This window comes from Haliaeetus leucocephalus, unplaced genomic scaffold (assembly GCF_000737465.1).
Source record: "Haliaeetus leucocephalus isolate CR32 unplaced genomic scaffold, Haliaeetus_leucocephalus-4.0 Scaffold932, whole genome shotgun sequence".
Classification (NCBI taxonomy): Eukaryota; Metazoa; Chordata; class Aves; order Accipitriformes; family Accipitridae; genus Haliaeetus; species Haliaeetus leucocephalus.
The window spans coordinates 4,529,091-4,542,717 of NW_010973368.1; the positions used below are offsets into that span (position 1 = coordinate 4,529,091).

A 13,627-nucleotide genomic window follows, 5' to 3' on the forward strand; every position below is an offset into this window, starting at 1 on the left:
ATTACGGAAGGCAAAGGCGTATGACATGCTGTGGATAGCAGGCCATGACAGACTTCAGTTAACTCAGCTGAGTTGGCCTTCCTGGATTATATTTTTATTTTGGCAAAGAGTGACTGCCATCCTATCTCCAACCTCACTCTGGGGGAGGAAGGAAAGAGAGGAATAGCATTAGAATAACTACTGCATTCATCTGCCCCCAGTTCAGAAACGGCTCCTAGAAGTGACCAATAACTGAATAAACTTAAGACTGCTGTAGAAGGCTTTCCATCCAGAAAGAAAAGGCTAAAAAACTAAGTAACATTGCTAAGGCTTGAAGCCAAGTCTTTTTGGTGTATAAAAGGAAAGATTGGATGGAACAAATGCATCTTTTGTTGTAGCACATGCCAGCATCTAGCCTAGTCCTTCTCCCATTTGCCACCTCAGCACCTTGAAAGCTGCTGTGTTTGTCTAACCAAAGTTAGGAAAAATTTTCCAGTTCTACTATACAGCATTCCTATTCCCTTAGAGCACAAGAATGTGCGGTCTAGACCTGAAATAAAATAAATTTAAAAATAAATAAAAGGAAAAAGAGCTTCAAGACTAGAATGACATTTTCAGTGGAAGTTAGAGGATAACGTGGCTTGACAGGAGAAGCCAAACTTGTACACCTGACAAAAGGAAGGAGCTTGAGGCATGCCAGCTCTTAAATCAGTCATCTTGATTATCATTATAGCAGGTGAGTTCTCTACAGAAACTCAGTATCATACTTTGAAACACGATGCAGTACATTCAATGGCAGTGATCATGCAGTTTGCATATTTCAGTGTGACAGCACTAAGGAAAGCACTACAGGCCAGACAGTTACAGTCTGGTAAGGAACAGGTTATAGCCAGCAATTCAATTAACTTGCACAACAGGAAACCTACTGAATGGAGATGGTATCCCACTAAGGCTTGTGTGCTCCTCCTTTAGATGAGCCACCAAAGGCTTCATCTGCATTTGTATGAACCATGGATATGTCTGCGAGGAGAAATTGCAGCGTAGCAACACCCTGCTTTGCAGACCGTTTGCCAGCATCACTCTCAAATACCAATAGAGGCAGGACACATACCTTGATCAGCTCTTAAAAGAGATTCCCTCTGAGATGCTGAACTGTTCTTAGAGCCTCTAAGAGACTGCTCAGAGACGAGGAACTAAGGTCAAGTATATTTCAGAGTTCTGTGCTTCACAAAGCAGGTGGTATACATGGCACTAATGATAAATCTTAACCTTTTTTTTTTGTTTTATATAACAAGAGTTATTCCCATCTAAGTGTTGGTTTCGGAGCTCCCACCCCTCCCACTTAACTCTTCAGGGGTGAGGGAACCCACTATCTTATGGCTTGACACTATTTAAATGTTAAGTTTATAATAAGACTTAGTCCTAAAGAATTCCACACATAGCTTTTAACTGAAGAAATACAGCTGCAGAAACAAATAAACATCAGTAACTCAGATAACTGGATATGGCAGTCATGGGAAAACAGCTGCTGCAGACATATCTTGTAAGGAAAAGGCATGGAGAAAGAAGACCTCAAGCAGCAGCCAAGTTTCATTTATTTAGAAAAGGAAAGAAACTAGAGCAATTATATTGTTTACCACTCCTCCCATCCCATGTAATTGGGAAAACTGATTATAAAGGGCATCTTCCTGAAGTGATGAACTTAAAACTCTGAGAAAGTGAAGGAAGTCCAACTGCTGTCTAAATAGCGTAACTAAATACAGCCTAGCAGCTGTGGTGCAATCTAAGCTGTTGTCTAGCAAAAATACTTCGTCAAATACGTGTTTGCCTCTACAGCTACATGCTCCTGCAGCTTAGGATACTGGTAACAGGGTATGTATACACACTGCCAGTGGTCTCTGCCATCCCTTTCCCTAAGCACCAGTCTTCCTGAGCTCTATATCACTACTAAGATGATGTAGATGATCCTACCTCTATAATACCTTCCCTTTCTGAGTATAGCAGATATTCCTGTGTTCCACTGCCATAACTATTTACAGACCCCTCTGTAATTCATCAGAAAGCTGTGCTAATGACAACTAGTCATGCATTTAGGTCAGGAAACAGTGTTAAGAGCTACATCTGCAATCTTAGTTCTGCATCCCACCAAGACTTGCTTATTACCACTGCCTCTTATTATATTACTGTGTGCTATTCTTAAAGCATCACAGAACACATTATTTTCTCCCTACAACTATATACTAGTTACTATTTTACAGGTAAGGACTCTTTCCATCCACCCCACCTCCAAACTTCTGCTATAGTCCCCCACAGCCAGAGACATTCACACATCTCCAGTTCCATTTGATGTTAACTCCAAATCGCTCTAGGACACAGGTTTTCTTTCCTGAAACAGGCCAACTTTGTAGGGGTCTGTACCAGAGCTTCAGGGACAGTGGTCAAAACAATGACAGCAATCAACTCTTCAACTCTGCCTTTGTGAATCTGTACACAGTCACTAGCAATGGTCCTGCATTTCTGCAATAGTTTCACCCATGAATGCCCAAGAAAGCGTGTGCGAGCCACAGCTTTGGGAGCTGCAGGTCCCTCTGAAGGAGCTTTCTAAACTTCAGAAAGAAGAATTAGAAGACTTGCAGGCATTGTCCTGGGGTTTTTCAGCACATGACTCCATATCCAGTGTTCTACAACTTAACCATTCCAAGTTCATACCGTACTATTTCATGTATCAAAAGGGAAAGCATTGGCTTGACCTGCAGAACATTAGATTTTCCAAAAAATGTAGCTGGAATCTTAAAAGCTCTCTGAGAGATGCAAGTTACCCAAAAGAAAAGTCAAGTCTTTGGTTTAAATAAAATGGAAGAAGCACTTGTGATGTTGAAGCACAGCTCCTACACCTCAGTTACATCACAGGACTGGCAGGGTGCTTTGGCCAGTGCAGGGGCAACCAGTTCATCTGATGGTGTACTGTGCACACCTTATGGGTCTCAATAGGTGGGGCAGGAGGGCTGCTTTCACACAAACACACACACACCTCATCAGCTGACCATCAGACCTAGCCAGCAATTACAACTGAAGCAGATAGCCAAAGTTTTAAGTGCCAACACTATGTGTCACGGTGTTCCATGGTTTGCTTTTGGTTGATTGTTTTTAAATCTTCAGTGTCTTCCAGGTTTCCTATTACCGTGTTACCAGCTGGTGGGAGTTATCTGCAACCAGGCTGCTTTCTGGCAACCTCTTTTCAAGCCTGGCAGAAGATAAAGCTCTTGGTTCACTGATTTCCCTTTCCTCCCCTCTCTTTACAAAAACAACCAACTAAAAAGTCAGAATAAGAGTACTTGCAGAAATTAGTGCAACTGTCAGATAAACAGAGCCATAGAAATACACAGCTCTGCATCCCTCCCCACATACAAATGCCAGTGCCATGCCAGAACCATTACCTGTGAAACTAAAGGCAAACAAAGCTGCGAACTTATTCACCCGCAGATTGCTGTTCACTTATATGGACTCCTACATGTTATCCCAACTGGGGTAGCAAAAGCCATCCACACATCACCAGGCAAATACCACACCATCTGGTAGGGACAAGAAGGAATATGCAGTCTTTACACCATCATATGGGCACAGAACACTATCCCCACACACACCCCTCATTTCTGTACAGTTAACACAAGTGAGCTGTAAAAGATCACCAGTACTTGCTTTCTTTGGGAGGAGGGGAAGGGTTCCTGAATGCAAACCATTTTCTAAGACAAGCCCTATGCCAAATAAACCACCTCTGGGATTTGGGGATGTGCTGGGATACAGATAGGGCCACTTCTTCCCTCCCTTCAACCCTCACTACTAGTATCCTGTGTAGCTAATTTGTCCTCTCCTCTTTCACATCCCAGCCAGCAAAGCCTTGTTGAACAAGTCCTCAGAGGGTTCAGCTGCCAGGAGCACAAGGTGCTGCAGTTACTTTGTGGTTTTTTCTTAGATTAAAAAAAAATTAATTTTCAATAAAGAAAGTAACATTTAAAATATGAAAGCCCTCCAATATAACCCAAGAAGAGAGAACAGTATTTCAAGTCTCTTACCTTCCCACAAAAACCTGAGGTGGGACCAGATTTCCCTGCCTCATTTGTAAAGAGAAGATTGATACTGTTTCTGCCAATATTGCTCTCATCTCTCATGGAAAAACTGAGCACCAAACGTCAGGCTAAACTGGGGAATCTGCCCTAGGAACAGGTACAGTTCTACTGTTCTTGTACTGGCCAAGCCACTGCTGACAAAAGTACACTGATAGGACACCAAAGGTACACTGGCATCCAAGTGATTGACAATCTGGCTCCAAGTTACAGAGCCTTCCCTTCCCTCCCAACACCTGTCAAGACCCAGGAGCCAGTCCTACAGGTTCTACCTACCTAAACATGGCTGGCTCCAGAAGAAGGCAGCAGCCTGAACTTCAGTCTGGCACAGGAGGATGCTACAGGTTGGCTATCTGACCCCTGGCAGGCTGAATGGAATAGGGAGGGCACAGAGAAAGAGTACGGCAAATGACAAATACCAGCTCTTCCATCTGATGGTTCTGCTGTCTCTTACATGCCTTCCATTTCCATCACTCTTTTGGGACCTCCCAGAGCTATAGCCTCCTGGGGTTGTCATGCCTAGCAGGATGATTTTTTCCACCTGATATTCACTGCGAGGATCGTAAATATTTTTCCTACAAGTGCCAAACTAGGTACCATTCTGAGACTGGTAGAAAGGAAGGGAGCCTTCCCCAAGGCCTCTAGGCTTTTGCTGCAGTTCTCGCGCTCCTGCGGGTGGCTCTGTAGAACCCCTGGCTCCATTCCTAGCAATTCCATTCCCTGGTCCATTAGTCACAGCAGGCGGCTTTTTGTAGAAACTGTTCAACTGCACAAAACCTTCTGCCAGGAAGACAGTCCTTACACATTATTAAGTGAAAGCCATTTCCAAGCAGTTAGCAGAGCCAACACTCTCAAAGGCAACATGGCGACTAGTCCTGGAAGGACCATACTTCATAAACTATCACTGAGAAATTAAAAGCACCATTGTTTTGGTGTGAAAGAATATTGATGTATACATCCCCTGCTCCTTAGTAGCAATTAACTAACCAGAAGTAGGCAGTGTTGCCCCTCTTTCCCAGCTCCTTGAAGATCTCACACAGGGACAAATAAATATGTGATTTATATTGATTCCCGCAGCACTATAACATCTGCTAAACAAAGCAGTGGAACAAGGACCCCTTTTAGAGATGGTAATGCCTGAATACAACTGGAAGCCCACTGGGAACACAGCTCAGGTTTGCAGAGACCCACAAAATACCAATGCAAAAAGTGCTCCAACTCTCCCATCCCTGCTTTTTGTGAGCATGTGAGGGAAGAAAGGGACTTTTAGGGCATGATAAAGAAAAGAGTTTTCTTGCAAGCAGGTTTTGCAATCCAGAGCCTCAACTGCTGTGTTCAGAATGGCTTTTCTTCAGGGAAAGGGAACCAACACTAACCCTCCTTGAGGCTGGAGATCTCCAAGCCAAAGCTAGCCAGCAGGCAGAGATGATCAGATGAACAAAAAGGATTTGGTAAGCCATTTGCCAGCAACAGGACATCTTCAGAGAGAAGGGAAAGGCGGCCAAGCAGCTTCAAAGCTCCATCCCGGTACAGCCTGCGACCTGACAAAGAAAATGGAAAGAAACATCAGCCAGAGACTGGTGCTGTAGATTAACTCCATACACTCACAAAGGGATGCTTGTCAATATTTTCCTATTCTTTCCCTGATGAACACAGACAGCCTGCACAAACACTGCATGCACCTTTGAGCCTAGATGTGAAAGCAGTGAGCATCCTGTTTAATGAATACCACTGTTCAATGGTTTCATATACTTGCAGGCACAGGAATCAAGTAGATACTAAATTCACCAAGCAGCTGCTTTCTTGGGAAGTTCCTTTCATGGTACTAATTCCTAGCAATAGTTTCAGATTCTCCCTTGAGGAGGAATTCATCTCTTCATTCCTAACTTCCTCTCCAGAGTTGATTTTGACATGATCCAAACCAGCTCAGAGACAGTTCCTGGATGCATTTACATGCTGTCTTTCATCAACATAACTCCTGTTTCAGGTAGCAGAGGGATGGTACCATTGTAAGGTAACCAGAGTCACCGCCTTCTAAGGCCAGTGTGTGGTCTCAGTCAGACCAGAAGTCCAAGCCTTGAACTTAGGACCCAGCACTGCCTGTTATCAGGAGCACAAATAAGATGCTTATACAAAAGAACAGACTCTATTCTGTTCTAGCTTCCTCAAAAGTCTACATGAACCTAAGCTAAGCAGCTTCAGTTTTTCCACAGCAAAGACAAACAGCGTCTTCTCACACCTGAGCAAATGTTGCTTCCACTTTGTGCATCATTTCAGTCAAAGTCACACCCTGTAGATCCACCCCAGCTCAACGAAATGCACCGCCCAACACCGAGCTGCATTCTAGCATGCCTCACAGCCCTCTCCCAACATCACAGGGGTAAGCCCCGCACTGCCACACTCACCGCCCCTGCTCCCATTCTCCATGAGTTCTGCTGAGTAGAAGATATAATCAACAGTGGCTCCAAGCCCCATGGGCATCGTTGTGACCTCTGGGCGTCCCCTCTGTGGCAGGAAGTGGCTGTAGACAGAGGTCAGGTTGAGCCCATGCTGGATAATGCCTGAAGACCTGCACATGAACAGCCACCATTTACCAAGGAAGGAAAGAGAATGATGCAGTGTTCCACACTGCGGTCAGAGCTGAAGTTGGATGTTCCCTTGGTGATGTAACTGTCCAAACTATTTCTACTTTGGGAACACATAAAAGACAGTCCTTCAGAATTATTCACTCCACTTACACCAAAGACAAAGTGGACTAGGAACTTCCTTTGTCTCCAATACCCAGTCCTGTCTATGCCCGTCATTCTCGATCTCATCAACACAATGCTGACAGAACAGCGCCGAGCTGCTGGGACAACCCTGTGTGGATCTGGCTCTTCCAGACAGCCCTCCTTTACTCTCTTCCACCCTCACCTCTATTTCTGTCTTTACTGCAGCCAGATTTACAGTGCTCAAGAAAACGAGACCAGGCTTGAAGAGTGGGGCCATTGAAGATGCACCAAATTACCTTGGGACAAATGGCTGGGGATCAGGGTCGTTCACCATGTCAGCAGGCTTGGGCCAATGTGCAGGGCGGTCTGCAAAGGAGCAAAGAGATTCCAGCCAGACCTACACAGATCCTGGCACAGGCTGCTCATCCCAAGTCTGAGAAGCTTCTCCTGAGACCAAATGAAACTTTTTGCCCAAGAAGAGCAGATAGCGTCCAGTCACAGGCACCTTAAAGAAAAATATTCAGAGGAAACCCCATCTCTAAGACTAACAGGAACATTCTGAGAGCAGATCAGTGCAAACAACTAAGAAGTCATATTCTGTCCTGCTAAGGACATGTCCTTAATAGCATTCAATATTATCAAAGCTCAGCATACCTCAACCTTTGCTCTCAAAGAAAGTTCATTTGCCTTAGCCTACAGCTTACTCAAAGGGTGTCTAGAAAGGCAGAACAGAATTGGAGAGAGCAGAATCAGCCATGCCACAAGGCACAGAGGTGAGGCAGTGTCTGCTGGGTACCAGCATCCAGAAACATCTATGTTGTGGCCATTGTGACATCACAGTCTCCAGGTTTGTTCTCCCCCTACCAAAAATCTTGAAGCAGAAAAAAAGAAATATAAATATATTTCACTTTCTAAGAAACAGCCTCCAAAAGAGGCTGAATCTCAGTGCATCTCAAGGAATACACTGTGTATGAGGGTGGTAAGACTGTACTCCTCTGACCTCTCATGGAATCCATTAGTAATCACACAGCCACAGAAGGCACCCTTCTGCCTTCCCCTTTTCTCAGCAGGCATTACCTCCACATGATATCTTCATCAAAATCGAGCTAGGAGAGTCACAAGCTGAAAAATTGCCCATTAATACCTGGTTTAGCATCTGTCACACCTTCCAAGAGGACCAGCTGCGGTGGTCGTTCACAGGCAACATCGCAAAAATGAAACTGGAGCAGGAAGTCCCGGCTGTACTTACGTCTGCCTGCAGAGAAAAATAGAAGTTAAAAGAAGAAAATAACTGCAGCAAAGTCACATCTACAGGGAACATCTGCAAACTCTTTAGACCTCTTAGACCTCTTTAGTTTGAGAGAGGTTTTTGTGCCCAAGCACTCTGATACCACGAGAATGGAAATCACTTAATAACCTAAACGTAGAACAGAACAAACGTGTAAATGTAGAAGAACAGAGCACAGTTATTTCTATCCCTTTAGCTAATGCAACAGCCATGGTCAGCATCTTGATGAAACAAATTAAGAAATGTCCCCTCTGAGACACCATAAGTTCAAGGACTTCTAAGCAGATCAGTTAGTGTGCAGCTCAAGGAAATGTATTCAACCCGATCTCCAGAATTGTTTTTTCTTTTGCAGCAGACAAGTTCCACATCCAAGATTCCAACAAAAGCTATTTAGTGTGGGCTCCTTCTTTTTTTTTTAGTTCTCTCTAAGGACAGTATAGTACAGTCATGATTGTAACTCGGCTCTTAGGAATGATGTCCTAACAGTGATGTGCAAAGACTGCCCAAAACCACTCCCACAAACACCTGCAGCTGAAAGCTGTGGCTGCTGAACATGGTTTACAACTGCACAAAACTGTAAGTCTGGGAATATTAGATACATAAAGCAATCGTTACTGGTAGGGGACCATTCCACTCCTGACTAGAGAAAGAAAACAGCAGAAATTGGGCTACAGCAATGGACTCTAGAAAAATGAAATTTAATTCACGTACCAAGGAAATGGATAGAAGAAGAGAATCTTTGCTGAGTGCCTCATGCAACACATGCCCAAGCTACTGAGAGAGACAGCAAGGCCCACAAACTGTCCATCCTCAGCAGACTCATGTTCTCAGTGGACACTGGAACTCACCTGATTTCTTTGGCTGGCACAGAGTGACATATTGGCAGTTGTCCGTTATACCCAGCGAGCTCGGCCACAGTGGGGCCAGCAGTTTCCGTGAATACAACTGCTGGGAAAAGTCTTCCTGACCAGACACCTGCAAGGAGGCCAGAAACAGGAGAGAAAACATCAGCAACACAGAGCAGAACTTTAGCAAGCTATAGACAATGTACGTATACACACTTGCCAAGAGCAAGACAGGAGAATGCCCTCAAAGAAAGACATGAACTAAGCTATTCAGAATATGGCGCAGATATAATAAACCTTCAACTGTGGGGGACGGATACAGTTAGCTAAAAGTCACCTGACAAGATACTTTGCAGGCATCTGTTATTGAACTGATGATTTAGCTTGAAAGCCAATGACATATTTGATCATGGATACACAGTAACAGGTAACCACAACAGACTCTAGCACAGGTGCCTGTTTTCAGATCAAACATCCACATAAAATTTCGGTAAGTCTCGATGGAGTTGTACTCCCCTACACTTCCAGTCACCCAGGCACAAAAATCCCATAGCAAGGGAGAACCAGGACCTGAAATTAAGTGGTATATTATCACTGGTCTGCCTCAAGAGAAACCAAAAGAGCAGTGGTGGAAAACAACACACACACATTCGTCTGCTTCTTTCCCCAGCAGTGCTGGAGCATTGGGGAAGACTGCTGAATAACTGAATTCAATATTTGGACTATTTCCTCACAAGAGAAAGAATGCAGCCATGCATTTCTCTAGCAGCATGCAATAAGGAGTTACCCAATGCCAGCTCTGGCTGGCACCTACCTTCCAGGCTGGCATCCCATGGTAGGAAAGTTCACCATTCCGGATGAATTTGTAGAGTGGAGAATCAGGTACAGAGTTCAGGTCTCCACACAAGATGACAGGATAGTAGCTGCCTTCAGTAGTTTTTGCAATCTTGTCAATCTCTGCTAAGAGCAAGGCCATCTGGGCCAGTTTGATATCTCCCCGCCGGGGATTGAACAATACATGAGTGTTGGCCACACACAACGGACTGACTGCCTTCAGATCTAGGCCCTCTGGGAGCAGAGGCTGTAGCAGCAGCACCAAGCCCACATTATCCCGATTGAGGATGTCCAGGCCAGGCCGGAAGTATTCTATGGGGCTGAGGCTGATCAGCTGGAACCTGCTGTGTTTATAGCACACTGCACAGCCATCTGTCTTCGCCCCAGTTCTCCGTTTATAGAAGCATGCAAAGCCTGAAAAGAAACCATCACCTATTAAAAGGTTTATCCAGTCACTACTTCAGTCTCCCCCCATCAGCTGGGGAGTTTAGCAAGTCTGTGCAGCAGAAGAGGTTTCTACTACACTTGGGTACAGCATTATACCCAATTCTGTTCCAATAATCAGTTTATCATTTATCATTGAGGCTATTTTCTCTCTTCTTGCCCTTCTAGGACCCCCTCAGTTTTGTTACTCTGATCTGTCAACTCTCTGAAAGATCAATTACAAATGAAAGGGTAAAGGTCTAGGCAGACAGTTCAGAAGCAGGGCCAGCAGCCACCTGACAAACAGGAACAGCTCTCTTAAGGCCGAGTGCCTTGAAGACATTAAGCAGGAAGCAATGCTAGGCCAGTCCCACGAGCTGGAGGTATAGACACACAAAAGCAGGACATACCCATCTCCTTGAATGTCGGTTCCAGCTGCTCCCAGTAATGGTTCTCTTGCACCTCCTGGAGACACAGAACCTAGAAGGAAGGCAGAGACCTCACTTGCTCCACCAGTATTTGCTAGTTACCTTGTTTGGGGGAAGAAAGAAAGTGGAAAAGTGCACTCACATACCAACCCTGCAACCAGAAAGGTCATCACTGCAACTCTGTCCTGTACTTTCCAGATAGAGAGCAATAACTTTCTGGGTCATATTAGCTTATCATTCAGTTTTCCAGTGCCGAGGCAGAAGATCCTTTATCACACAAAGAGGACTCAAGGAATAGCGAAAGTCTTCTATGCAGGCTTCCCCTCTTGTGCTGCCTTACAAACCTGGTCCTTTCCTTCCCAAACACACATTATCTCTTCTTCCTCTTCTACTGCTGTTTAAAAGTATGACTAGTTTCTACAGTAACATAACCAAAGCAAGACAGACACCAAAAAAACGTATGCACATGGCCTCAGTGAGGAATTGGTGTTCAGTTACGAAGCAGGTAGTATCTTCCTAGGACTTCGCCTCTATCTTTTTTTTTTTTTTTAATGCTGTTAGATCAAACAAGGAATTCAAATTCTGTTGACACTGATGTGGCTCAGTCATACTCACATCAGGATCCCAGTGCTGGATCTCCTGCAAAAGGTTTGGAAGGCGGTAGTTCCAGTTCAGGATGTCTGGATGGCAGTGTAGATACAGATCAAGGCCCTGTTCCACCAGGTCCTGGGCAAGGATGTTGTAAGACATGACTCGAAATTCAAAGAGAGGAGTGTTTCTCGAGACCTGCTCTAGCACACAGGGTTGGACAGAAAGATCCTCCCAGTCTCTCCATAAAATCTCTATATGCAAGAGACAAAAAGCCAAGTTACAGCCATGCTGGCTATCCTGCTGATGCTTTTGCTCCCCCAGGACCCAGAATATAGCCATTCTCATTCTCTAAGCTAGGATGTTCTTGCCTCTGAGCAAACCCTCACCCACTGTGGTTTTCAGGTGGTCTTTTTGGATGCCTTTGGATAGTTGTCAATGGGGATGGCTTAAAAGAAGACCAGAGTCAAGCATACTGAAACACTCAACCAGCCTTTGGGTGCTTTTTATATTATAAAGCCAGCACCTGGGAACAGTTCCTGGGAAATGAACATGTACTGATGCTCAGACCAGACAGTCTAACAGCACAGAGACTACTAGCTGTGACCAGCCCTCCCTCAGCAAAAACTCACTTTATAGTTTTCACTAGCAGATCCTGCCAATTCTGCATGGACAGATGCAATCAATGTCTTACTGACAGCAAGCCCAGACACAATAACCTGACCACATTCACTACAAATGCAAGTCCCAAACCAAATATTAGATTCAGAGCTGTTACTACTGACCATGGTAGGGTACCTCTGCTGCGAGCGGACAAAATTGTACCGTATCCTGAATGGGCCAGGCTGGGGGCTCCGTTGGCACTGTCTCTGCACCACACGCTAAGCTCCAGGCCAGCACAGCTGGGTCTTCATTCTGCACTTCTACATCGATAGTGGCACAGCCAGCTATCTGATGATCCATCTGTGGCACCACAGCTGCCCAAGGGGCACTGCCTGCTACAGCCACTGTTTCCTCTGCTGGTAATTTTGCCAGTTCTGTCACTTCATGATCTTGCGGTTCTGAAGAAGCCAAGGCGTGTAGCTCTGTGAGCTGCTGACCAGCACACCAGGTGACTTCTGGAGCCGAATTCAGGTTGCTGAGGCTAGTCATCAATAGCTCTGAACCTTCTAACCAGTCACTAGTGAGTGTAACTGATGCTTTCCCCACTGCTGGAGCACTCTCACTGGCTGACAAATTCCCTGCTCCTTCCTCCAGCCACTGTTGGAGAAGGGCTTCTTGCTCTTCTGGGACCGACTTTCCTCTGGTCGCAGCAAAGATGCCTTCTATCTGGGTGGACGTGCTCTTCGCCAGAAGCACATTCTTTCGACAGGTGAAGAAAGCATCTGCCATTTGAAAACAAACAAAACCAACATAAGACAGATAGAAATCCTTTCTTACTCACTCTTTTCTTTTTCCTATGCATTTGCTGTAACTCTACAATACAACCATTCAGTATAGCAACCCAAACAAATTACTTCTCTGAAGAAAAAACAGTTACAGTCTGAATAACTTACCCTGCCTCCTCCTGAATGCTAGGCCACAGACTAATTCTAGTTACGTTAGTCAAAGTCACTGAAACTGTACGGGATGGCAATGGCTTCACCAACTCTAGGGAATGCAATCCTAACTAACACAGCGCCACAGCCAGTCAGCCAAGCCAAAAGGCCTTGTGGAAACTATAAGCTCTCAGCAACACATGTAGAGGCACAGTCTGTAGAAGTTAGCTGATGGGATGCATGGGCTGAGAAGCCAAGCTCTTGTAGATCACCACTTGGAGCAAGTTTTTTTTCAGGGGTTGAGTAAGAAAGTAGTGCTCAGCTAAGAGGATCAAACGTATCACAAGAATGTGTTGTAGAAGAAAAACTGTTCTGTTATTAAGAGATGAAAAATAAAGACACAGAGGGACCAACATGTGCAGTTAAAAGCCTTATTAGAGAGAATATATGCACAGAAGTAGTCCTGGTAAGAACTACAGATCACCTGATGACTGACATCTGGGGTAAAAAATTAAAAAAACCCTGCTGTTAATGTAACAGTTGAATATACTAATATTGGTGGAGTAAAGTAGAAAAAGACGGGGACTCTCTTCACTTGTATCTATATAAGAGATGACAGCATTTACGTTTTGCTACGAATTCTGCACAGACGCTAGTCCCTACCATTGACTAGCAATTTCTGTTGTCTACAAATCACTTTTTCTCCACTGTATCCCTGTGACAGTCAGTCAGCCAAAGCAGTAACATACAGGAGCCAGCAACATCCATGTATGCTTTTACTGTACCTTTCACATCAAAGCTTTCTGTACATGTCAGAAATGGAGCTTTAAGAACCATACTTCTCTCTGTAGTTTTGTAATTAAGTTCAT

General features: G+C 44.7%; 1 protein-coding gene across 4 annotated transcripts; it reads right to left on the reverse strand.

Annotated features, from left to right (window-relative positions):
* Positions 1 to 3,013: 3,013 nt before the first annotated feature.
* ANGEL1 (angel homolog 1 (Drosophila)) lies at positions 3,014 to 13,126 on the reverse strand. 4 transcript variants are annotated; one of them, XR_775408.1, is made up of 10 exons: positions 12,006 to 13,125; positions 11,248 to 11,474; positions 10,615 to 10,684; positions 9,762 to 10,195; positions 8,951 to 9,077; positions 7,959 to 8,069; positions 7,111 to 7,180; positions 6,509 to 6,672; positions 4,380 to 5,644; positions 3,014 to 3,551 (listed from the first exon to the last, which is right to left on the reverse strand). XR_775408.1 is itself a non-coding variant. In XM_010583747.1 (9 exons), exons 1-9 carry the CDS (start codon positions 12,610 to 12,612, stop codon positions 5,475 to 5,477), a joined length of 1,980 nt encoding a protein of 659 aa, XP_010582049.1. In that variant the 5' UTR covers positions 12,613 to 13,125; the 3' UTR covers positions 3,014 to 5,474. The 4 variants fall into 4 exon arrangements, 1 of the variants encoding a protein (XP_010582049.1); XM_010583747.1 differs by having other exon boundaries at positions 3,014 to 5,644; XR_775410.1 differs by lacking the exons at positions 3,014 to 3,551; positions 7,111 to 7,180 and having other exon boundaries at positions 5,504 to 5,644.
* Positions 13,127 to 13,627: the final 501 nt, after the last annotated feature.